This window comes from Galeopterus variegatus, unplaced genomic scaffold (genome assembly GCF_000696425.1).
Source record: "Galeopterus variegatus unplaced genomic scaffold, G_variegatus-3.0.2 Scaffold967, whole genome shotgun sequence".
Taxonomy (NCBI): Eukaryota; Metazoa; Chordata; class Mammalia; order Dermoptera; family Cynocephalidae; genus Galeopterus; species Galeopterus variegatus.
Window position 1 is genome coordinate 100,146 of NW_007727078.1, and position 25,175 is coordinate 125,320.

General features: G+C 40.2%; 3 protein-coding genes across 3 annotated transcripts; all 3 read right to left on the reverse strand.

The window, feature by feature from the left end:
- Positions 1 to 1,100: 1,100 nt before the first annotated feature.
- On the reverse strand, positions 1,101 to 1,805 carry LOC103591375 (growth-regulated protein homolog gamma-like). Its single transcript, XM_008573812.1, has 3 exons — positions 1,641 to 1,805; positions 1,420 to 1,543; positions 1,101 to 1,294 (listed from the first exon to the last, which is right to left on the reverse strand). Exons 1-3 carry the CDS (start codon positions 1,738 to 1,740, stop codon positions 1,207 to 1,209), a joined length of 312 nt encoding a protein of 103 aa, XP_008572034.1. The 5' UTR covers positions 1,741 to 1,805; the 3' UTR covers positions 1,101 to 1,206.
- A 13,960-nt stretch (positions 1,806 to 15,765) lies between these two features.
- Positions 15,766 to 16,761, reverse strand: LOC103591376 (platelet factor 4-like). The gene is made up of 3 exons (XM_008573813.1): positions 16,560 to 16,761; positions 16,118 to 16,247; positions 15,766 to 15,989 (listed from the first exon to the last, which is right to left on the reverse strand). Exons 1-3 carry the CDS (start codon positions 16,660 to 16,662, stop codon positions 15,902 to 15,904), a joined length of 321 nt encoding a protein of 106 aa, XP_008572035.1. The 5' UTR covers positions 16,663 to 16,761; the 3' UTR covers positions 15,766 to 15,901.
- Positions 16,762 to 19,108: 2,347 nt separating this feature from the next.
- PPBP (pro-platelet basic protein (chemokine (C-X-C motif) ligand 7)) lies at positions 19,109 to 20,864 on the reverse strand. The gene is made up of 3 exons (XM_008573814.1): positions 20,743 to 20,864; positions 20,279 to 20,414; positions 19,109 to 20,177 (listed from the first exon to the last, which is right to left on the reverse strand). The coding sequence occupies exons 1-3, from the start codon at positions 20,861 to 20,863 to the stop codon at positions 20,075 to 20,077; spliced, it is 360 nt and encodes a 119-aa protein (XP_008572036.1). The 5' UTR covers position 20,864; the 3' UTR covers positions 19,109 to 20,074.
- Between the last annotated feature and the right edge of the window lie 4,311 nt (positions 20,865 to 25,175).

A 25,175-nucleotide genomic window follows, 5' to 3' on the forward strand; every position in this document is an offset into this window, starting at 1 on the left:
CTGTGAGCTCCGTAGAAATATTAATACAATGACCAGAGAACACTTGAAAACCTTTTACCTTCAAATTAAATAAGAATCAGAATTGAACTAACTTGGGCTTGACATAAAAATAAACAATAAATATATTGGTACAGTGTGCAAATAGATTCAATCACAACCTTAATTATTATACATGTAAAATATTAACACAGAATCTTTGAAAACAAGCAAATAAACAGGCAAATAAATAAATAAATAGAAACTCTCCGAATAGATGCTGAAACACACTAAGCCGCATCCAGGTGACCTCAGAAGCTATTTCTCTTTTTCTTCTTTTATTCCTGTAGAGGCAGGGTCTGCTTCAGAAACAGCCACTGATGAGCTGCTTCTTTCCTGCTCGTCAGTTGGAGTTGTCACTGTAATGAGAAAATGGTTGTCCTTAGTAGGTGCTCAGGAAAGCCGATGCACAGCACTCCTCTCCTGTCCTGCCCCTAGGCTCCAGAGTTTCACCAGCCTCGCACCCAAACGCCTACTGCCTGTGATTCCTGTGCTTGTGGCAGAGACCTCTAGGCTCCTGGATCCTCTTACTTAAGAATGGGAATGGGGTGGGGTGCTGTGATCTCTACTGCAGTATTGGCTACAGACAGCCAGAACCTCATTGCTCTCTGTCTGTCACACTGGGCCTCACTTATGCCTCAGAGCAGCCTCATGAAGGAGCTACTTTTACTTTCCCCGTTTTAGAGTCTTGGATAAACTAAAACATTGTCCTGAGTCACATGGCTAATCGGTGGTGGAACCCACATTTGTACTCAGTGCAGTATCACTGCGAACTCCCTGCTCTTCACCACTGAACTGTAAGGCCCACGTTGCAAAAAAAAACCAAGAGGTCCGCTTTTCATCTGAAGCCTAGAAGGAACTGGGAGAGGGGCGGGGTAGGTGCAAAGATTTTCACATAACTGGCCAACACCACTGAGAATGTTAATGAAAGCAGGTTTACTTACATTCATTGGAATGGGGAAAGGGTGTGGGTGGGGATGGAGGACACTAGAAATATCCTGTCACCAAAGCAGATTAATGATCTTAATAGTAAACTTGATTGTGAAAATAATAATGACTTTTTTCAGTCATTCAGCTAAACCCTGGGTTTCTCTGATCTAATCTTCAGGGGACAGATGCCAGCATGTGTGACCAAGGACTCCAGTCACGTGTGTAGACAGAAACCATAACTCACTTGTTTAGCATCTTGTCGATCATTTTCTTAACCATGGGGGCTGTGGGGTTGAGACAGGCTTCCTGCCCATTCTTGAGAGTGGCTCTGCAGAGAGAAGGGAGGGTCCCCGTGAGGCAGGAGGTCGGGCAGGGGGTCGGGGTCGGGGACAGCAGGAGGGTCAGGGCGACTTGACTCTGGCGGGAGCAGCAGCACCGCGGGGCGGGACTCACATGACTTCGGTCTGGTCGCAGTAGGGTCCCGGGGACGTCACCTTCACACTTTGGATGTTCTTGAGGTGGACGCCCTGCAGGGCCTGGAAGCACTGGCAGCGCAGTTCACTGAGCACGGGCGCCGCTGTCGGGAGAAGAGACTCGGTTAGCGGGGCTGTCCCCAGATGGGCGCCCACCAGAGCCCTGACCCGCCGCTGGGATCCCAGGACGCCGGGTCCCACCTGTGGAGGGGCGGCCGGCGGCGACCAGGAGCAGGAGCAGCAGCGCCGCCCGGAGGAGCCGGGGAGCGCAGGAGGCAGCGGGGGTGGCGGCGCGGGCCATGGGGCTGGGCACGAGGTCGGGCGGCGGAGCCTGCAGGGAGAGCTGGCGGGGAGGTGGCTGCGGTGCGGGCGCTGTGGCTCCCCCACGTCGGCGAGCCCCTTTTATGCACGGTTAGGGCGGGAAAGGCCGGAGCCCCCGGGCCAGGGAAATTCCCGCAGCTCCAGGTCGTTCTCTGAGTCAGGAACGAGGGCGCCGGCCCCGCCCCTGGGTTCCGACCCGCCTCGCCTCCTGCGTTAAGTCCCGGGACACTGCGACTCGGGGACATTCGCTTTCTGTCCCAGACCCTTAGAGTGGCAGTTAGTCATTGGTGAAGGGCGCCGGCCCCGCCCCTGGGTCCCGACCCGCCTCGCCTCCTGCGTTAAGTCACGGGACACTGCGACTCGGGGACATTCGCTCTCTGCCCCAAACCCCTAGAGGTGGAGTTAGTCGCCGGCCGCGCTGTAGTTACCGCGTGCGACGGGGCACAGGGGCGCCGAGTGACCCCGTGCGCCGGGCAGAGACGAGGAAAAGAGCTGGGGGCTGAGCTGGGACACCTAGGACAGGGGCAGCGTGTCGTCTTTGGAGGAAGAGAGCTATGCCTCGGTTGTCTGACCTGGCTGGACTAAGTGCGGGGAGAGGGGAGATTTTGCTTAGCTGGTTATCCTCTGTATGTCCTCTCTGGGTCTCTGGCTCTGTAATTTTCGGTTTGGGATATTTCATATACATCTGAAATCAATGCTCTCCGTCAAAAATTGCGCGGTCATCTCGGATTCCAGAGAAGAATGTTCGGCTCGTTCCTCGTGCTGTATATTGTCCAATCACACGTAGAACATCATGTTTACGTTTTGCATTTGATTGGAACATGGGTCAGTGTCAAAATTGGAATCCAGTTGTCACTTCAGAGAGAGAGGGCTGTAGCATGACCTCTTCCTTCGTATTCCGTATAACTTCTTTTCCCTCTGAAATGTTGGAACTTCGAAAATTCCCTGGAGGTCTCCTTTTCCATGTATGAGGGGGGTTCAGATTTCATGGGAAATACGGCACTGGCGGTCCCTCCGAAGATGCGGAGGGACCACGTCGGGCAGGCTCCTGGTTCCCCTTTGCAGTGGGTCTTTGGACAGCACAGCGCATAGACACCAGGGCACGGTGCCAGCGCACCCTGCTTCTGAGCGCAAACGCATGCGTGCGGATGAAATGCGAAACGCCCCAGCGCACCTGAAATCACGGTCCATTCATCACAGGACTTTCTGGTATTCAGTGTTGGTACCCCTTCCTCTAGAAACATTGACATGTCTGTTTTCTGATCAGGAATTTCAGTCTTTTAACCCGACGCCTTCATCTTTTTTCCCCCAGAAATTTCAGAGAAACTTCGACTCATCGTTAGGTTTTAGACGGTTTAAATGTGTGATTCTCTAAACTGAGTTCAGACCTCTGGAAACGTGGAATATGACAGGAGGGGGCAGAGGAGAAAGGAACGGTCTCTGCTCCAGGGGCGAATGTCTCCAGGACAGGGCTCTACACAAACAGCTCAGCTCAACAGACAGAGCCGGTGCCCATAGCCCAGCACGGGCACGCAGCTCTGCCGCCTGCAGTTAGTTGAATGTATCGCCTGCTCTGTGCCTACCCCCAGGGTGGCTATGAGAATAGAGTCAAAATTTGTAAAGAGCCAACACGGATTAAGCGCCTTATAAATACTCGTTAAATTAAATAAAATGGAGATAGCTTTTTCCAACATTGCTTAATCAGAAGCTCAACCTGTCGTGAATCTCTCCATAAAAGGAAAAAAAAAAAAAAATCGAACGGAAACTTTCACTCCCCAATTGTTCTTTTCACGTTTAAACTTTATCTGTTACTGCCACCCACCTGTCCCTAACTGTATGCAACACCATATTGAGCAACGTGTGTCCTTAAGAAATCAAGGCAGGTCCAAAAAGGAAGAATGTTTGTATAAATACCACAATCTCAGTGTGTCCAAAATGCCTTTGTGGTTACTGGGGCTCAGGGGTACCTATGATGCCATTACAATAATCTTGGTCAGGAATGGAAAGGTGTGCTGGAATGTTGTGCTTCTTTAAAACAAACACTATAGATAGGATATGTGCTCCAGTCTTTTTCAATAATTAAGAAAATATCTCACATCTCCCTAATCACTTAAATTCCTTGACAGAAAGGATAGAAGAAAAGCATTGACTCAATGGAGGCCAAAATGTCTTCAGCAGTTTCAAGGTGTAATAAATGCTGTAAACTTTTAAATAAAAAAACGAAAATTTACAAAAAATTTAAAAATTAAAAAGTACAAAATAAAATTTTCTGTATCGGCTTTCAGAAAGGAAGGCATATCTATGCTAAAGGTACATTCAGATGGAATCTCTTTTTTATTTTTTTTACTGTTCAGGTGGATCATTAATTTATTTTGTAGTCCCACATTCAATCTCTTCATCTATAGAAAGGGAGTTTGAATAAAAGACACTTCATCTTATTTATTGAAAAAGATGTACAAAATGAATGACCATTTTAAAAAATACTCTAGTATTTATCAATATATTCCTATTATAAAAACCCTGGAAAATTAAAGGGAGATTAAAATTTGTATTAAGGAATAAGAAGTGAGAAATAATGTAAAGTTTATTAATATTAATGTGACCAGCCCAGGAATAATTGAGAGTTTGTGTGGTTATTCCTCTTACTATCACTCTTTTTCTGGGATTTGATGGCAAACTGGCCTAGAAATATGAAAGTGATTCTTTAAAATTTGAAATATGTGCTGTTTTGTTTTCTAATTGTAGTTGCAATACATGTTCATTTTATGAAGTTTATAAAACTGAGAAAGGCATGAAGAGATATTTTTTCTCTATTCTCTCAAGTTTTGTCTGTGGAACAGACTTTAACAAGTCACTGAAAAAAACTTTTTCCAGCAAACATAGTAGTTAAATTATGAGAGTTCACAGGATTCTGAGTAAATATGAAACATTCTGCTTCCTTTATTTAGTTGCCTCATATCATGAGTAAGTTGTTAAACCTCCACACCCACCCCAAGGTACAGAGCATTTACTTATGCTCTTCTAAGCCTTTTACAAATATTGTACTCATTCAGTCTTCCAAATAGCCCTAATAATAGATATTATTTTTATCTTTATAGATTTTTAAAGTTGCGAATAAAGAAACTGAGGTGCAGAGAGGTTAAGTAACTTCCCTAAGCTCATATGTCCTTGAGCCTGAAAATCAAATTTAAAGAAAATGGTTCTTAACCATAATGCTTTGACTTAAAAAAAAAAGAGAAAAAAGTTCTATGATAGTATGATAGATAATTAAAAATTTCTGGAGAGGAGTGATTTTTTAAAAATCTATTTGTGGGCTGACCCCGTGGCTCACTCGGGAGAGTGCCACGCTGGGAGCGCAGCGAGTGGTGCTCCCGCCGCGGGTTCGGATCCGCGGGTTCAGATCCTATATAGGGATGGCCGGTGCGCTCACTGGCTGAGCGCGGTGCAGGCGACACCAAGCCAAGGGTTGCAATCCCCTTACCGGTCACAAACAAACGAACAAAATCTGTTTGTTATTTCCCTAGTTGAATAGTTCAATTTACTTATTCTAAAATAAAGACAGTAAAATCACCAGACATCTCCATAGTTTTGTTTCACTAACAGCATAACTCTCTCCTGCAGTGCCATATAACTTATTATATCTTCTTAAAGTACTCAATTCTGAAAATAAAATACACTGGTAATTTTACCATTGGAAAAACCTGGCCAACTACCCCTTTACCAAATAATGAAGATTATCATCAGCATTGTGATGTCATGTGGATATCATGTACCCCCTGATATGTTGTCATGAAAAGGGCACTTCATCTTTCCGGTATTTTTTCCAAAAATTTATAACCCAAGTCTAATCACAAGAAAAACATTCTTCAAACCCAAATTAAGGATGTTAAATAGCTGAGTAGTGCTCTCCAAAACTGTCAAAGTCATGAAAAATAAGAAAGAACTGAGAAACTTTTACAGTCCAGAGGAAACTATAGAAAAATGACAACTAACTGCAGTGTGGGACATTGGACTGAATCCTGGAACCAAAATAGGACATTAATGGAAAAACTAGTGAAGTCCAAATAAAATCTGAAGTTTAGTTAAAAGTAATATGCCAATGTTGGTTTCTTAGCTTTGACAAAGGTACCATGATAATGTAAAATGTTCACAATAGGGGAAACTGGGTGAAGGGTACATAGACACGTGCAACTTTTGTACATTTAAAATTATTTCAAGATAAAATGTTTATTTTTTTTTAAAAGTTTCTCTTTTTAAATCAATTTGAAATACCAGCAAAATAAAATGAGTGGACATGTGTGCTTTACCTGCTAGCTTTCTAGAAAGGAAATTGAATTTTTGTTGAGCACTTATTCACTCAAATATGAAAATACAAAATATTTGCTGCTCCAATTTGAACATTTCATCATGTCTCTTAGGATTAAATAGTTTGCCTTCATCATTAATCATGCCATTCAAATCTCTCATCTATTTCTTGTAACTGAAGAAAAACAGAAAGCATTTCTGTAAGTGTCTCCAGACCCAACCCAAAACTGACGTGAATGAGAGTACCAAGGGAGAGTAGAACTCTAATTTAGCCATAGGAACTGACTGCCAAAAGAATGAAGGAAATGAAGCATGTCAAGAAACAGCCAACATTTGTAGATTATGCACAACTTGACTCCTGGGAAAACTGAATCAAAATCACTTATTTTTCATAGATGAGGGTAAAAAGGGTTTTTTGTTGTTGTTGTTGCTGTTGTAGTTATTTTCTACTTAATGCGCCACTTGAATCCATAAGATCTCCAAAATTCGAAATTTATAAGCACAGGAATACTATAGCCTAGTATAATAAATGAACTTATTCTCTTGTTTGAACAAGTGTTTCTCCAAGCCAATTATGTTTCAAGAATTGAATGCCAGATTTTTATGCAGACTTTAAACCCATGCAACCAACGATCCTTAAAGAAATGGAAGAATCTTTAAAAATGTAAACTTTGATGCTCAATGTAATCATTATGGAAACTTTCAGAGTTGACAAACAGTAAAATCCACAGTGCTTACATCTTCTAGGCCCAGTGTTCTACCCAGTCATTGCTGCAGTAACCAGCTGCATGCAGGTGTAACCCGACAGCTCCTCACCTCCACCACATCAGGTATCTTTCACTTTCTGGCCCAATGTTTCTCTGTTGCTGCCAGGGAACATCCCTCGCCCATGAGGAACAGGAGCCAGTGAGTAAATATTACCCCCTTTTTCGTGTTTTAGGCAGACTTTCTACATTATTTCTGAGAGGGTCCCCAGTAGGTTTAAACCCCAGTTGCCCACACACTCTTTTCCATTTCACTCTTCCCAGTTCTTCAGTCCTATACATTGGGAACATTTCCCCAAATAAATGGCCAGCATAGTAGACCTATGACTCAGGCTGTGCTTTGGCAGGGGAGAGCCTAGACTGGGCCACTGCTCCATGCTCAGCAGAAACTGTGCTGACTGGCAGGCAGGGACATGCAGTGTGGCTCTATCTACTCCAGCTTGCGTTAAGAACTTGTTCCTTCATACCTGCCTTTCCTTTTGCCCCCAAATTGTGTCTTCTGATGTAATGACTCTGGATCTGAGGGGAGAAGAAGAAAGACGTGTGTGAACATGACACTAAATTCCTGGATCCGTCAATCACCATTGTCCAAGGGCATCAGTGTGTGTCAGGGTCAAGGTCAGCCTCACCATTCAGTCTCCCCAGAGACTGCTTGTCTGGCTCCCCTTTCTCTTTCTCCTGGTAACACACTCTAGATTACTGGCTCTCAGCCAGTGAGGTGCAGGTAGGATGACCCGTTCTCAGTTCTTTCCTGTCAAGTCCCACCCCCAACCCTGCTGATAGATTCAGAGATGGGCAAGTCACCTAAGCCTGGACAAATCAGAGACAGTCCCTAGAGTTTTTGCTGGAACAAAACAGTTTTTGCTGGTTGCTAAACTGGTAAAATGGGGGCCTAGAGTTTTGCCAATGCTTGGGGAGAACCTGCCTGAGAATGAAGTTGGCCCAGAGGAAATCACAAGTAAGACATGAAGTGGGACACATTTCTAAACACATTGGATATTTACGTTCTCTAGCTGGCTCTGATTTATTCATGGACTTTTCAGTTATGTAGTTCAACAGGTTTTCTTTCTTTTCTTTTTTCTTTTAAAGCGGTTTAAATTAGATGTCCATCTCTTGCCAGTGATATCATCTTGCCTAACACCATCCATCTTCCACACTTCTGCTAGGGATGGCTTTCCAACACAAGCAGCTCTATTTACTTTATTGTTAATGCATCTATCCATTCATCCATTCACGATTTGTCAACTACTTACAAGCTAGGAACTAAATTCAGCTCAAAATTAGGTTACAAATAGGAAAAAGTCAGGGTGCCACCGCTACTGAACTCACAGTCTATGGGTAGGACAGAAATATATGGCATTGTCTGGAGGCCTGAGACACTCAGCAATGCACAGAGCTCCATAGGCACTCAGAGGAGGGGGGCACCTGGCTCCCTTTCTTGAAGGCTGGGAGTTGTGACAGAAAATTTTCTGGAGGAGAGTGCTCCCTAAGGTGAGCAGGTTGGGGACCATGCCAGAAGAAGAGAACCAAATGAGCAAAGGGATAAAAGCTAGAAACGGTGTAAACAAAGAACACTGAGAATGAAAATAAGCAAATTATTTTTTTTAACCTGGAGTTTAACATTGAGGTAAGGAGAGCACAGAAATCGAGCAGGAGAATAGGCATGGCCCAGGCACTGGAGGTTCTTGGTTGTCACTCAGGGGCATTTTCAAATGTCACCTTTATCAAAAGCTCATAATTCCTTCCAAGAGGTTGATGAGTCACATCATGGGGGCCATTGGTTTACATACTCCCATGCTGGATTATGTACTCTGCAAGGAAAGTTATCATGTTGTCTCATTTCTCTTTGCATCTACCAGTCTCCAATGTGAGTCTGGTTCACAGTAAGTACTCAACAAATGTTTGTTGAAACAATGAATGAATAAAACATTTCAGGCCACTGTTTCACAACCAAAGTGTCCTGAGGTCAGAACATCAGGGTTGCAGCAGTCTAGATGTCCTTACTTTTTATTTATTTATTTTGACCACTCAGTAACTGCCTAAAACCTCTCAGTAGGTATAAGTGAACCCAGATGAGATATTTGGGCCAGAGCCAGAGTTTGAATTCTACGGTAATAGTTGGGAAAGATTACCCTCCCTGAGACAGCCAGAGAAATGAATCCAAACCAAAGTCCTTAGAAAGTTCTGAGGCCAAGGTCTGCCAAGAAGTCCCAAGAACACAGATGGGACCTGTGAATACATTCAAAGCCACAGGGCCTGATCTGCCCACGTCTGGAACAGGATGGGAGCAATGTCAGGAATAAAGCAAGGGAGGTCCTGGTTGCCTGCCACAGATGGAGCTGGAGTATCCACGTTCAACTTTTATGAATCATCTTCTTCATGGTGGATGGGACAATCCAAGTAATTAAAGGTATATGGCCTAGGCAGAAAGTGAATAGATAATAACTATTGTTCTCCTACATTTTTTATTCATATATGTGTATAAAGCACAGTGATGGGTTTAGTAGAAGAGGTACGGTTGGATAAGGTCCAACTTCTGATGTGAAATTCTTCATATAGTCTATTTACTTTCTTCTGCAATGCTAGATCATTTATTTTTCTGTTCCTGGAATGATGATCTTATGATATGATCAGTCTACACATACTTAAAATCATTCAGTTAACACTGAAAAATTATTCAATATATTAGCTTTTTGGAGGGGGGTCTTATTGCTTTTTAATTTTTGTAATATTTTTTGGTTCTTCATTTTCTTAATACTGCTTCCTGAACTATCCAGAAGTGGTACTCACTAAATAAATGACATCATTATCATATAGTATAAAAAGAAGAAATACAGGACTGCAAAAACTGCAAAAAAAGAAAAAAAAATAAGGAAATGAGAAAACTTCTCTTGAAATAACTACATAAGAAATTTTTTTTGGAGATAAAAACATTGTTATGACTTTGCTATTATGAAAACAAAATTTAGGAAGTTGAAAAATGAGTGTATAAACCTCAAATGAAAGTAGCGTGCTAAGTAAAAGGTACAGATTTTGACAAGGAAAATTATGAATCATCATTAAAAAACTTGATATTCAGTATGCTGTTTACAGTATTTTTCAATGTTCATTATCCTCCAATTTTTTGGCCAAAAATATTTTAGTTTTATTTTTTTCTTTTTAAGCTCTGTTCACATACTCAGGTGATCTTTGAGGCATAGAATTCTGAACAATAATGATTTCAAACGGGTAGCTCTGAGGATGTGACTGAGCTTGTTCATTGATTAATATTTCTGAACTAGTTAAGGACACTAAAGGAATATGAGATCCAATTATATATGGTGTAAATTATGGTGGAAGTGGAAAAACCATGAATTGGTTGTGTGTATTTTACATAAGTGTATGTTACACATTGAATGTGATCCTCTACAATCAAATAATGTGAGCACATATTGTAGCATATGTGTGTGATTGGAGGGTATGGATGGACAAAAGAGGGGAACTCTTAACAAATTCTCTAATTGTTACAGATGTGACTATTGCTAAAACTTCAGATGAATCACTCAGGAAGTAAATGGCCTGAGCGCGTTATGATGTCTTTGAATAACTTATAGAGATCTGTGAGCCTAACAAGGTCAAGAGTAGGGAAAACAGTGTCTTTAATGTTAAGCCAACTTTCTGTTGCCCAAGCGCCTTATTTTCAGCACCCAACTGCACCATTTTATCACAGCACTAACTGCGTTATCGTCCTCTCAATGTAGTTGATGTTTAACAAACATTTATTTAGCACCTACTCTGTCAGACATATTTTCTGGAATTAGAAATGAGGAGAGGAAATATTCTTGGCCCTTATTTGCTGATTTAAAGTAGGAAAACAGACAGATAAATAATCACAGTGCAATTTAATAGTTACTCTGATGAACATATGTATAAATTGCTTCATTTTTTATTTTCTAATGGTACCTATAGAAATCCTTAAAATCAATGAAAAAAGAAAACCGATTACCCAGTGCAACTAATAAGTAGAAGTTAATTGTTCCAACTCCGCTTGATGACTGCTCTGCTTTCAAGTTTATTGCCTCTCACCATAAACGCCAGATAATGGTATAATCCCCATGTTGTGTCTGCCTCAGCAGAGAAATAAACGTTTGGCAAGGTTACGTCCAAAGCTTATTTCTTTTTCTTGTTTTCTTTACTAGAGAGACAGTTAACCCCCATCACCAAATGTCTTGTATATTTTATAATCTTACTGATATGCTGGTTGATAAACATTGTGGTTTTGTTACTTGATTTTCTTTCAGTTGTTCCTATGAGTGGAAAATACCACTTGTGTCTATCATGTTAAACTCTTTTCTTAACTAGCTGTCTGTACCCAAGCTTTGGGTTGTGGCTCTGTGAGGAAGGCGTTCTGGTATGTCCTGCATGGTCTGCCTGTGGCCCATTGAGGATTGTGGCCGCTGCTGTTTTGAAAGGATATGTGCTCTGGGGGTAAAGCTCCAAGTAAAGGGAAGAAAATGAACATTTACTTACCAGGTTTGGATTCTGAGTCAGAACACATGCTGGGTCCTATTATAAGTGTGATTTATTCCTTTCAACAGCCCTGCAAGGTGGACATTATTGCCACTGTTTTACAGATGGGGAAACTTGGGAGGTTCATGGTCACACAGAGTCAAAGTTCAGATTTAACCCAAGGCTTTTACTCAAAGGCCCATTGGGCTAGAGCCAGCAGCTAAAGAAATAATAAGGAAAAGAGCTGTATGGGAAGAAGAAATAAGGATAAAACCACTAATTAAGTCCATTAAATGTGAATGTGTTTGCTTCTCTTCTAGCTCTCCTAGAAAGCAATGTATTTTCTGCCCTTAAATTAAATTTGCATTAGGCACCAAACTAGGATGTACATGGCTAGAGCAGAAAGAACAGTGAATTATAGGTATGAGCCCCCAGCTGAAAAGGATCTAGAATCTCAACAATCCAGACAACATCCTACTTGTTGTGACATCTTCACCCCAGAAGCTATTCCTCATGGGCTTCCCAAGACTGCAACCCCTGGTCAGGAATGGAGATTGAGATTGGAGGAAGACTAGAGAAAGGGAGATTTAACTATCCAGCTGGCCCTGAGCATCCTGCCCTGGCAGACTCTCCAAGGTGTTTATATACACTGTGGACTCCAATATGGAATATCAAAACTTGACTCTTTAATCAAAGAACTAGAGCAATATATATATATATATTTGACCAGTAAGGGGATCGCAGCCCTCGACACGGTGTTGTCAGCACCACGCTCAGCCAGTGAGTGCACAGGCCATCCCTATATAGGATCCAAACCCATGGCCTCGGCATCTTCAGCACCGCACTCTCCTGAGTGAGCCACGGGGCCGGCTAAAGAGCAGTATTTCTAAACCACCCATTACAATCCATCAGTGGGTTATGAAACCACATAATCAGGTTGTGGTCAGCATTTTTTAAAAAGTGGAATATACTAGGATAGAATACTATAGAAAATAAATATCAGGACACACAGTACAAAGCAAGTTTAAGTATTGTATTTTGAACTTGTTTTATGTGTGTGTTGTATGTGTGGAAATACAATACATACCCACATAAATACACACAGTGAATATACACACACACAGTACCTACATACTCGTATGTGTAAGAGCACATGGGTTTGCCATTTGTTCTCTGGCCAAGAAAAACTTATTCTGCTATCCTGGGACTTGTTTTCCTATTTGTAAAATTGGGAATGCTGCCTAACTAGTTGTGATGCAATTAAGTAACTACTACATCTTTCCTTCATGATTGTGTGCAAATAAATTATTCTTTATTAAAAATCAGCAGTTCGCCTTCTGACCATATCAAATGACAAATATTTTGAAAATGAAAAAGAACATTTTTAAGTGATGAAATTACAGGTTTTTGAAAAAGGATTTCCTCTGTTTTCTGTTATCTCTAATGAGAATGAGTTACCTTTTACGATGAGAAAAACAAGGATATACTGTACTTTTAAAACCAGCTAAACCCTCAATGTTCTATGCATTACAGAGGAAATTGTTTTTACCACAAAAGCATTAGAAAGAAAAAAAGCAAACTTTACAAAAATGCAGAGCAACTTCCAAGAGCAAAACATTCTTTGTGGTTTTGTTCTGCTGATAGAGGCTGTGACTATGCGGTAAGTGCCTGACAAGTCTGTGGATATTTTCTGCTGACTGCCTCCAGCCAGTGGCCGGGGGGCGTGGGGGGTGGGGGTGGCGCTCGGGCAATTAAGTACATTCAATCTCCAGGAAATGTTTAAAAAGGAAGCTGCTGCGTGACTTGGGCTTTTCCCAGCAAAAGCCCTCTCCCAATGCTCTTGCTGATAAAGGCAGCAACATTAAAGTGTTCTCAGGACAGTCAGACCAAGGTAATTCTGAAACTAGGATTTAGGAGGCACCAGCATTTCAGCATTGGTTGACTTCGCAAAATTTGTTTTGGCCCTTTGACACGTTAGGTCACATTTACTAATTATTGAATACAACTAAGTATGTTGTTTGAGGAAGACAGCAAAAGAAAAAATAGCAAAAACATACCATTCTCACCTCATTTCTAATGTTTTCTCCACAAAGTTCATTTGATTTGAGGAACTTTTATTGCTATTACAAACTTTTTTGCTACTCATCATCATAAATTGCTCTATTAAATGCCTTACTCAGCACTCCAAACTAACTGGGATGATGTATTGAGAGAAATATTGGTAGCAATAATATAATTAATAGTTACTAATGCTAATTATTAAACACAGACTATGTGGAACTATGTCAAGTGTTTTGCATGCATCAACCAGTTAGTCCTCACAAAAAATCTATGAAGTAGACACTCATAATCCCCATTTCACAGATGTGGAAACCAAGGCACTAAGATGTGGAAAGTAAGAGGTGAAGTGAGTGTGGCATAGCAACGAGTGCCATATTAAGGACTTTGGACCTCCTGACATGCTTGTATCTGTGCTTTGGAAAGAAAATTTGGATAATAGTGCATAAGCTGTACTGAAGGTGAAAAACACCACGTGGGCAAAAACTAGTTGGGAGACCATTCTTCCCTCTCTTCTCTCATAGATACTCCAGCAGAACTATGAACTATGCATAAACTGTCATCCAGATGTGCTGAGGACTTAATGATCTTGTGTCTTTCTTGTATTTTTCATCTTGTGGCAGTTCCAGTCTTCCATTTGTCCTCTGGCAAACTCCTACTCCACCTCAAGAGCTAGTTTATTGCACAGTTCCTTTCTGAAGAATTAGCTAACATGCCACCTACCTGTGCAAAAGGCAGCACAAAGAGAAAGCAAGTGCATGGAATTGGGAGTTAGACTGATCTGTTTGGTCTGTGACGAGCTGTGTTCTTTCCAAGACTGTTTCCTCAACTCTGTAATGGGAATGTACTACCCAACTGGCAATGTAGGTGTGGAAATTTTAGATGCTATTGTGGTACTTCATAAGCCTCTATAAATTGTGTCTATTTTAATTAGTTTGTCATCCTAAGGACCCTCCCCGCACCCTAGACAGATTTATTATTCCATTCTCTATTTTCTCTTAGGAGTTTAACCCTACATCTGCACAAATGTCACGTTAGGTTGGAATTGCATTAGCCCATGAGCAAGGGTCTGTAGCTTTCCCTTGCCTCAACTGGACTGTGGTAAGCTGAATAATTCTCCCCCTCCTCCTCCCCAAGATTTCCATGCCCTAATCCCTAGAATCTATGAATATGTTACTCTACATGGCACATTTGCAGATTTATTAATGATCTTGAGATGGAAAGATTATCTGGACTATCCAAGTGAGCCCAATGTATTCCCACCAGTCCTTACAAGAGGTAGGCAGGGTATAAGCAGTAAAAGAGTAGAGAGAGGAAATATGCAAATGGAAGCACAGGTTGGAGGGATGCAGTTTGAAGATGGAGAAAGGGGCACTGAGTCCACTGAACCAAGGACTGCGGGTAATCTCTAGAAGCTGAGAAAGGCAAGGAAATTCATTCTCCTCTAGAATCTTCAGAAGGAACACAGCACTGAAGACATCTTGAGCTTAGCCTGTAAGACTCATTTTGAACTTGTAATCTCCAGAACTGTAAGATAATAAATTTGTGTTGTTTAAGCCACTGAGTTTGTGGCAATTTCTTACAGAAGCAAAAGGTAACTAACATACCCCCATCGCAACACCTTGCCTTCTCCCCAAAGTAGTGTCTTCCTAAAGCAAGAATGAAAATACCACTCTGCACCTCTCCTGGTTTCCACAGCTATTTAACATACAAACTTAATTTCACATGTTAAGGAATTCATGGAAGAGTGGTGAACTGCAAATAGGTTTCCCTGAACCTGAGAATACTGAGGGAAAAAATATGCAAGACATTTGCATGCTTATAGTGATACTAATGGTGTATAAGTAGAAAGTAATAAGAACCAACCTTGCAGGTTTGTCAAATGAGGGATCTATTACAGGCAATAATGTGGGTACAAGAACTGTTTGTAACATTTCATTTTTGTGAAATGTCAACATTTTCCAAGGACCAATGAAGAATAAGATATTTTAATGTGATTCCCTGAAAGTATTATATTGAGCATCGAGTAGTAATTCTGGTTTCATTTTGATTAATTTCTTATAATACTGAGGAAGAGATAAATCTTAAGAGGATAAAAGCAGAGCCTGACTTACTTAATTTTTTTAAAAAGTAGTCTAGTAGTACTTAAGTGCATTAATATTTACTGACAAAACTAATTATTATGTAGCAATGAAGTAATGCGCTCCCATAGACATGCAAATATGTATCAGCCAACATATAACGCTAATCAAAACCAGTTTTACTAAACCAAACATTCCTTTGAAATATTTTTTGCTTAAAACTCTGGAGGTGCTTATATATATGAAATTGTGATGTGTTGGCCTTATGTTTTGCGTTATTGTTAAGAAATGTTTTAACTATACCACATCTTGATTTATTTTATTTGTTTATTTAGGATTTGAAGGCTAATATAAACGTCAGAAGATTCTTTCACAGTCGGATTGAAAGTGAAAAAAAAACAAACAAACCATGTTCTATAGAAAACGTACAGCTTGAGACAGACAGCTAACTCTCCAAAAGTTTCTTGATTATTTTCTTATACAGGGGGGCCTGCTGGTCCAGGCAGATTTTCCTCCCATTCTTCAGCGTGGCGCTGCCAGGGAAAAGAGAACAGGCGCGCCTATCAGTCCTTGGATCTGAAGATGGATGAGAAGAGACAGGGGAGGGACCGGGCAGAGGAGGCAAAGCGTGGGCACCGACTGAAGCAGTGCAAGGACTCACATCATTTGGGCGGTGGGGCACTGGGGTCCGGCCTTGATCACCTCCAGGCTGGTGATGTGCTTGGCATGGACTCGAGAGGTGGTCTTCACACACAAGCATTGCAGGTCCCCATCTCCTTCTTCGGGATCAGCTGAGAACAGAGAGCGAGAGATGGGAAGACCGGAGTAGGGGAGGGAGTGGTGACTCCATGAGTGGCCGGAGATACCTTAGGGATCTTTTCCTCTGCCTGCATTTCCTTAGCCACAAAGCATACCTCCCTTAGAAGTTGCGCTGACCAGGTGGTTAAGCGCACGTGCGGCGCTGGGCACCGTGCCCGCACGCTTAGCAAGCACGATAAAGTGTAGCTGGTATCCTTAGCGTTAACGACTCCTCCCCAGCCCCGGGGTGCCCGGACCTTCTCCCCGCCGCGCCCGGTCCCTGCCCGCCTTGCTTCAGATCTCACCGCTGGCGATGGCGACCAAGGCTGGCAGGAGCAGCAGCCCCAGGAACAGCAGCCCCAGGCTGGGCCGGGTGCGGGAGGCGCCGGAGCCCGCTGGGAGGCTCATGTCTCGGAGGCTGCAGCGGGATCGAGTGCTCAAGAGAAGTGGAACTGGGGCTCCACAGGTTAGTGGCTCCAGGAACTCCCCAGGCACATCATTTTATCCCTATCGTCCGTCCCATCCGGAAGCCTGGGGTGGGCAGTGAGGAACAGCGATGCGGAAGCTAAGACACTTCTGCAAAGAGCTGAGCTCTGGCCGGCCAAGATTAAAAGTAAAAAAAAAAAAAAAAAAAAAAAAAAAAAAAAAAAAATAGTTGGGGTCAGCTGCCTTGCCTGGGAGCTGGCCTTATGTTATGGTAACAGGATCCATACCTACAACCCAAACTTGTATACATGCATATTCGTGGAGTTAAAAACAGTTCTTGGATCTTACAAGATGTATGTTTTCTTTGTTATGGGTAATAGCAGAGGCCTCTGTGGTCACCATGCACTTTACACAGCAGAGACAGTTTCTGTTTTCCTTCCCAACTGCATTACCAAAAACTGCTATAAGCTCCTGCCTTTCTTGTTGATTACCATTGAGTTGAATTCGGCAGCTATGTGTGTTAAAGGTGTGTTGTTTGTAGTTGTTTCCTGATACTAAAATGTTGAATTTGTTCTCTAGACAATAACTTTCTTCTGAATTTCACTTGATTGTGGAAGCCTTCCACAGTCTCTTTGAAGGGATTTACAAGGCTCTACATCCAATATACCGTAGGAAGCAAGATCTATTCTCCTCATTACTCTTGCTCCTTGAAAAAATAACTCCTAGAAAAGTAATCATTGAACACATTCCTTTTGTAAAAACTTAGCACATGTATGTTTCTCTGTTAGGCTCCATCCTAGATGATAATCCAGAAGAGAGGACAAGGAGAGTTTGCCGGGCCACATCTCCCAGTGCCTGCCAGGTCCATGGCCAGTGTCAGGGGCATGGTTAGATGGCGTGCACTGCTGGGGGGCACAGTGATGATCTCAGGAGACACAGAGTACCTGGGAGCTAAAGACAAAAATGATGAGGTGAGGATGGAGGGTAAGAACAGACTCCCACACAGTGAAGGTGAAGAGATCAGTATGGAATGTCTTCCCTTCTCTGAAAAAAAAATGATTGGCTCTTGATCAGGGCAAGGTACACCCTCATCCCAAAGCCAAAGGCTCTCTTGTTACATTGATTAACAGTGGTGAAGTGTATCAGGAGCCCACTGTATGGAACTAACTGACATCTTAATGCTTAGCAGGACTGGACTTTTTCAGGAACATGCAATTTAATAATTGGGCCTGGAACATTCTTTCTTCTACTTTCCCACCACCCATCATTTCAGCTGGCTAAATTCTATTCATATTTCTGGTGCCAGCTTAAACATCACTTCCTCAGAGGGGCATTCCCTGACAGCTATATCTAACTATGATCCTTTGTTGTTCTATCTTATAGCACCTTCTGCTTTTCCTATTTCTCACAAATACACACATGCTCATTATACACAGAGATGTATATGTGTGTTTGTGTTTAAAAGTGTTCACGCTGATTCTATTTCCTGGTGGAAAACTCTATGAGGTTAGAGGTCATAATGTTTTCACTGTTCTGGCACTATAATAGACACTCAATACAAAGTAGCTAGATTAGTGAAGTCAATAAGTGTTGAAAATGATGATGATAAGGCTTTGGCTTGGTGTGTTTGTTCCTTTCTGCAATTAGAGCATACCTCTATATTAACATGTGTTACATGTGATTGTAACTATTTGTCCACTTGTCTGCCTATCCCACTGGACAGTGATCTCTTCAAGGGCAATTCTCTGTGACATGTATTTTTGAACTTCCAGCATCTAGCACAATAGCTGTTGCAGAACATGTTGTAATTCATCTATGTTTAAGGAACTGAAACTTGAGGCCCTTTCTGGGTTAGCAGCAGAGAGAATGGATAAGAGGAATGGTTTTGAATATGGTTGGGCAACATACTGGGTGTGTGCAACCTTACACTCAGATTTCAATATTTACAGTGTAAAGGAATCTAGGCAGTAGTGAGTGGCAATTAAATCATCCTTTCTCTGCATATAAACAGAATATATAATGCAATACATGCACACAAAAATAAGACACCTGCATCTCAAGAGACATAAGCATAGTGCAAACCCTGTTTCGTGTCTCAGAAGATGACCCTGTCAGATTTCAGTGGAAAACCACTGGGGATATGTGAGTGAGCTGCCTGAGCTATTTTGAATTGTTGCAGAAAAAAAAAAAAAAAACTAATGAAAATGAATACAATCCCCATTTACTGCTTTATTACATGTTTATTTATGTATTTTTTGGTTAACTATTACTTAATAAATGCATTTATTTTGTAGATAAAACATTTTAAGACAACAAATCAATAGCAAATTTTTATTCCATATTAATACTTCTGTAAGCGTAGTGCAGACATAAATGTTAGAGATTAAGAAATGAATAAAAGTTCTTTGATTAAAGAAGAATAGTTCAGTAAAGTTTAAGTTCTTTATTATACTTACTTGCAAAGCTGCTTCTAATACAAAAATTGTATCATGTACATATTAAATAAATGCAAATGTAGACAAACATGCCAGAGTAAAACATTTAACATTAGATAAAAGCTACCTTTTTCTTTCTTTTTCTTTTGTTGCAGAAAATACTGGAGTTGTTTTTGTAGAGTATATTAATGTTTCTTTTTCATATATTTTTGCCCTACTAGCATTAAATATATTCACTTAAGAGTAAATAATCACTGTTTACAAGACTTACATTTACAACTTTATTATTTGTAGGGTTAGAAGGGTATAATAACTGTCAGAAAATGTTTCAAAACTTTAAAGAATGTTTTGAAACAAGACATCCTAGAACTAAGACACTGAAAAACTCCATTAAGTCCTTAAGTATATTAACAAACATTACTGAGAAAGTATTCTAGGCTGGGCACTGTGTGATTCCTAATATCACTAATCATTATGAAATCTATTAATCTTTGTAGACATGTCTAGTCTAACAGCAAAGTAGAAAGAAAAATTAGCACAAATGTGTATGGAAAGAAATTTTCAAATAAAGAAATACAAAGCACAGTACAATGTTTAGCCAAGAATTAGGGAGCAAACCATATATTACACGTTGAAACTAGACTTGCTCATTTCCATCTTTTGTCATCTTTTCTCTTTCTTTTCTTTCTTTTTTTTTTTTTGGCAGCCAGCCTGTAGGGAGATCTGAACCCTTGACCTTGGTGTTATAACACTCTATCCAACTGCTCTAACTGGCCAGTTCTCTGTCATCTTTTAGCCTTCTCAGAATAAACTGTAATTTTTGAAACATAATGGAAAATGTATCCAAATTTTAATACAGTAAGAATAGGTATCCCGGATAAATAAGAATTGTGGAAAGTTAAGCCTTCAAATTCCTACCCTTCCTGGAAGGCAAAAAGGTTTGGCAGAAAGAGAACAGATTAAGCAGCTGATCCATCACTTTCCAAAATTTTCTGGACTATTTTCTTGATTCTGGGAGCTTCTGGGTCCAAGCAGACTTTCTTCCCATCCTTCAGCGTGGCCCTGCAAGAAAGAACAAAATTATCTGTGAGGCTACCGAAAATAGTGGAGGGGAGGGATAAGACGGCTTCCATAATGAGTGACTTCCAGAAACAGTGACTTACATCACTTCAACTTTGGCACAATGGGGTCCTGCCCTGTTCACCTCCAAATTTTGGATGTTACTGGGATGAATTCCGGAGAAAGTCTTCATACATAAGCAGCGCAGTTCAAAGTACGGTTCACCATCTATACTTTCAGCTAGGGTAGAAAATGTGACTCTATTAGTGGTTATGGTTATTTTCCTCAGTTTCCTTATTTGTAAACTGAGGGTTATTGTACCCCTGTAATAAGGTCATTGCAAATATGATCTGTAAAACTTTATTTAGTAAAGTGCCTAGCAGAATGCCCAGCCATGTGAAGTACCCACTAAGCATATCTCTTGATAATAATTAGAATTATTAGTATAATGGCATTCTCCAGCCCCAGAAGTGCCAGGCTAGTCTTTCCCCCAAACACAGCTGCAGAAGCAGCTACAGCTGCTGGAAAGCAGGGCCTCTATCTTCAGCTTTCCTTAAGTTTCACTTACATTGTCCATTGGTGGAGGAAAACAGCACAGCCAGGAGCAGTGACAGTAGCAGCAACACCTGTAAGACACGAAGTAGGCTCGCACTGGTACAGAAGGAGGTGGAGTTAGGTCTGAGGCTCATGACGGGAAAGCTGAGCTAGTGTTGCTTCCAGGGCCAGGAAACCTCAGCAAGAGGGTGAGCTGCTCCTAGAAGTCTGCAGTAGAATGGCTTTACATGCCCTCCAGATGTCTTTTATACACATTCCCTCAAGGCCAGTAAGAGGAAGAGGTAGGAAAGAGGGAAGCGAGGGTGTGAGATGATATACCCATCATGGTCAGGCTGTGCCCAACCGAGATAAACAGCAGACAGATCAAAATTTCTGCTAAGTTGCATTTTATATATCATTTCACGTTCCTACGTTCCCTTCCTCAAGAATCATCTCCCTTTAACATGTATAAGCATTCCACTTAGAGAGGTAAGAACTAGACTGAAATATAACATGTATTTTCTTTGTATGACTATGTAACAATATGCCCTGCCTTTCCTATAATGCAGTTCATAGGCATATTTGTGAGCACCTGAAGGCATAAACATGTGGCCCTTGAAAAAGAGAGTTATCTTCCTTTTCTAGTTGCCAAAGAAAGCAGATGTTTTCCTGGTTGTTGACAAATGTTGGGAAAGGTTTGGAGTATGTGCATAAAACATGAGCCAATTCCCATCAAAGACTGACTTTAGACATTAGCTTACAGACTTTTTTCTGTCTTCCGAATGTATTATCTGTTGTAATTTCATCCAGAAACCACAAACAAAACTCATCTTCCTTTGTAGTATAAAACAAACTACTTGTTCTACCATCTGAATATATCCTAAAAAGCAAGACCCAGCATATTTATTTTTTCTTTTATTTTTAATCTAACAGAAAAATAGATGATATAATTTGTTGTAGAAGATTCATACATTGCAGATATATGTAGAATAAAACATGCAAGCTACTCTTCATTATTATTCCGCATTATCACTCTCCAGTGGGAACCACAGGTAACAATTTGGCATTACTTTTCTATTCTGTCTGCATTTATATACACATATGTATACATATACATGTTCATAATACATGGAGATACAAATATATACATATGCAGAGGTATACATAGGTCTGTTTTATATAAATGGGATCACTCTATATGGATCACTATAGAGCTTACTTTTGTCCTTCGAAAATATGTGTTCAGCATCCTTTTATGCTATCTCAGTGTAATTTTGTCCCCATTCTTTTTAATGGCTGCATAACATTCTATGGTCAAGTCAATAGTTGTTCAACCTCAGCCTTGTTGGTTAATCTGAGGGTGTTTCCAGTTTTGCACTATTACGAATTGCAATAAGGTCTTTGTCCCTGAATTCTCAGACCCTAATTAAGGATTTTGGTCTGAAATGCCACATGATATAGACTAAGCCACTCAAAGATACAGAGGTGGACCTACACATCTCATGTTTGCTTGTATGTTATTGTCTGGATCTCCATCCCAGCTGTAAGACTTGCTTCCTCAGCTAAACTGTACACTTTTGAAGGCAGAGTCATGTCCTAAGTTTCTTTGAATGTTTCATGTATCCTATAGCATGTAGGACAATGCAATACACAGTAGGTCCTAAAGAATGTCAGTGAATATACCAATGAATACGTATCATGTGAAAGAAAGTTTCTTTCTCCTCTCTAATCACCTACATTTCCCAGACCAAACTCCACATGACCCAAAGCACTTGTGGTATAAAAAGGTGACTTGGAAAAAACCGATAAAAAAAGAATTAGGCAGACACAAGAGGCCCTGGCCACAAGTTATATCTCTATTACAACTATACATCTTACACAACATTATTTAAATGTCCCATAATCTTTTTTTAATTTTTAATACCTTTAAATTTCTAAAAGAAATTCTCAAAACCTTAATATAAAAATTACTTTCTATTAAAAAAATGAATATGTTAAATAATTTTTTCTAACCTTTTTTTTAAGTTTTTAATCCAATTTTTCCTGTTTTAGTAGTTACTGACTGTGCCTACTTAAGTTCTTAGGTCCTATTTTGTATTATAGTCCCTATCTTTCTCTACCCCATTTGTTTTTTCTAATAAATTAAAGTTTAGCAGTAGAACATATTAAACTGAAATAATTTCCCATCTGTCCCAACATAGAAATTCATAGCCTAAAAAGTAAGACTAAATAAAGGGCTTAAGCTGAAGCTGAAAATTAGTATCCTTCTAAGAGCCGAGATGTGGAGTCAATTTCAGAGAGAAGCTCAGCAGGGAAAAGAATAAGGATAGTTCTAGTTCTTCCTGAGTAATGGCTTTATAGCCTTTCCTCATTATTATGTGATTGAAATACTGTTAATTCTCAAGTCTGATATATTTTTATTTAAATATAAGCTCAAAAACATTTTCAGAAATGTAAGATATAAAGGTTTTCAACATTACTCATGTATTTTTCTCTTTCTGTTCATCACAATTCCCCGAAACATATTGCTGACAATATTTATTGGACACTTTTTTTTCCTCTGTATTTAACACTATTCAAATTTCTTCACTTAGATTACTCAAAAGTTCCTAACCCTTTTGAGGAAACTATGTGGAAAGTTTTCTGAAGTAATGATGCTATTTGAGTTGGTTGGTACCAGGAAAGAGGTTGACATACAATGACAGAATCAAGTCATTGTCTTAATAAACAAATGTGTCTTGTCACAAAAGTTACATCGTCAGCAAGGTTCATGGGGAAGTATTAACAAATTTCTTGAATCAGTAAATTTCACAAGCCTATTAGTCAGCATTTCATATAAAATAACTTTTTACTAGTTTTTACTTATTCAAGAAATATTGATTAAGCATGTATTATATGCCAGGCATTACAAAGTTTTCTTCATTGTGTGACTTGGTCATTTAACTATTTCTTTTTAAAAAGCAAGATGTAAAATATTTGCACAAAATAAAGGATATAAATAATACTCTACCACCTTTACCATTACTTGTATGACTACTACTGTTAACCATTATTACTATCATTTGCATCATTTCCTTCAATTTCCATGGTAAGAAACACAATACAGTCAGTGATAAACTGTACAAAAAATGGGCAAAAAATATTTTAAAATCAAGTGTTCATTTAAAAACCAGTTAACTTATATATAATTATGATTTAGATAAATGCTAGAAGTAGAAACAAGTGTCAGAAGTTCTTGGGTTTGAAAATAATTTGACAGCCTTTGTATAAATCTTACACTGTCACCCTGTGTTTTGTTTTGTTTTGTTTTAATTTTTGTGGTAAGTAATTTTACTCTTTTTCCTTTAAATTGTCTTCTAAATAGTAGAGTCATTCAGGAAACAAGATAGTTTTTTAAGACCCAAAACAGAACTTATGTGTTAGCTATTTTGAAAGAAAATATCTAGAGACATTGGAGGACCACTAACCATTAAAATTAAGACATATATTGATTCTGCCTTACATAGAACATTTTGAACTGTCATGTCCCAAATCCTTTTTTCAAGTATAAGGGAAATAAACTATTACCTGTAAATCAGTCATGAAAAACAATTGGTTCAGAGGATCCTAGGGATAATCAAATTTTGGGTAAGTTTGTTAAAGTATCTTAATCAATAAATTGAAACACGAGCTAACAAAAAATTTCTCTAAGTGATGAGACCAAGTGTGTTTTCTGTAAAACTCTGAGTTGACAAGAATTGTCCAAACTTCAATTACTCTGGCACTCAAGTTACTTGAGGTTTTCCTGTATGCTGTCCAGAGGTAAAGCATGGGATGGGGGTAGGGAGGGCGTGGGAGGGGTGGAGTTGAGGGGGAAATATCTTCCTGCATGCTGTTATTAGAAGTACTGCAAAGTTTTCCAGGCCTAAGCATATTTATTTTAATTTTATGTTAATTAATATCATTTGTTGACCATCAAAAACATGAATGTTACCCATTTTCACTACGTATATTTATTCATTGAGAAAATTCTAGTACAATGTCATTTGAGAGCCTGCAAACATTTAATTATTGCCAAGTACTATCAATCCTCTTTTGCTATGTAACAAGCCAGTCCCAAACTTAGTGGCTTAAAACAGCAATTTGTGATTTCTGATAATTCTGCATGTTAATGAGAGATTCTTCTGCTGTCCTCGTCTTGCTTGAGCTCACTCAAGTGGGTGCAGTCAGAGAGCAACTGGAATGGCCAAAAAGTCAAAAATGGCCTCATTTACCTGGGAGGTGGCTGGTGCTGGCTGCTAGCTATTTCTGCTGGGGCACCTAGGTCCTCCTCCTCCTCTTTTAAATAGTGTGATTCTACTTCTCAGGAATAAACAGAAAGGAGAAAGAGTGGGAAGGGGGGAGGGACAGAGGGGGAAAGAAAGAAGAAAAAAGAAAGGAAAAGAAAAGACACAAGCCCCTCCAACCCCCCCATTCCTCCTCCTCCTC

Coding starts and splice junctions, on each gene's coding strand:
- LOC103591375 (XM_008573812.1), bottom strand. CDS start 1,740: ATGGCCCGCGCCGCCACCCCCGCTGCCTCCTGCGCTCCCCGGCTCCTC. Junction 1,544..1,640: donor CGCCGGCCGCCCCTCCACAG/GTGGGACCCGGC, acceptor TTCTCCCGACAG/CGGCGCCCGTGCTCAGTGAA. Junction 1,295..1,419: donor TGCGACCAGACCGAAGTCAT/GTGAGTCCCGCC, acceptor TTCTCTCTGCAG/AGCCACTCTCAAGAATGGGC.
- LOC103591376 (XM_008573813.1), bottom strand. CDS start 16,662: ATGAGCCTCCCAGCGGGCTCCGGCGCCTCCCGCACCCGGCCCAGCCTG. Junction 16,248..16,559: donor CTTGGTCGCCATCGCCAGCG/GTGAGATCTGAA, acceptor CTCTGTTCTCAG/CTGATCCCGAAGAAGGAGAT. Junction 15,990..16,117: donor TGCCCCACCGCCCAAATGAT/GTGAGTCCTTGC, acceptor TTTCCCTGGCAG/CGCCACGCTGAAGAATGGGA.
- PPBP (XM_008573814.1), bottom strand. CDS start 20,863: ATGAGCCTCAGACCTAACTCCACCTCCTTCTGTACCAGTGCGAGCCTA. Junction 20,415..20,742: donor TTCCTCCACCAATGGACAAT/GTAAGTGAAACT, acceptor TTTCTACCCTAG/CTGAAAGTATAGATGGTGAA. Junction 20,178..20,278: donor TGTGCCAAAGTTGAAGTGAT/GTAAGTCACTGT, acceptor TCTTTCTTGCAG/GGCCACGCTGAAGGATGGGA.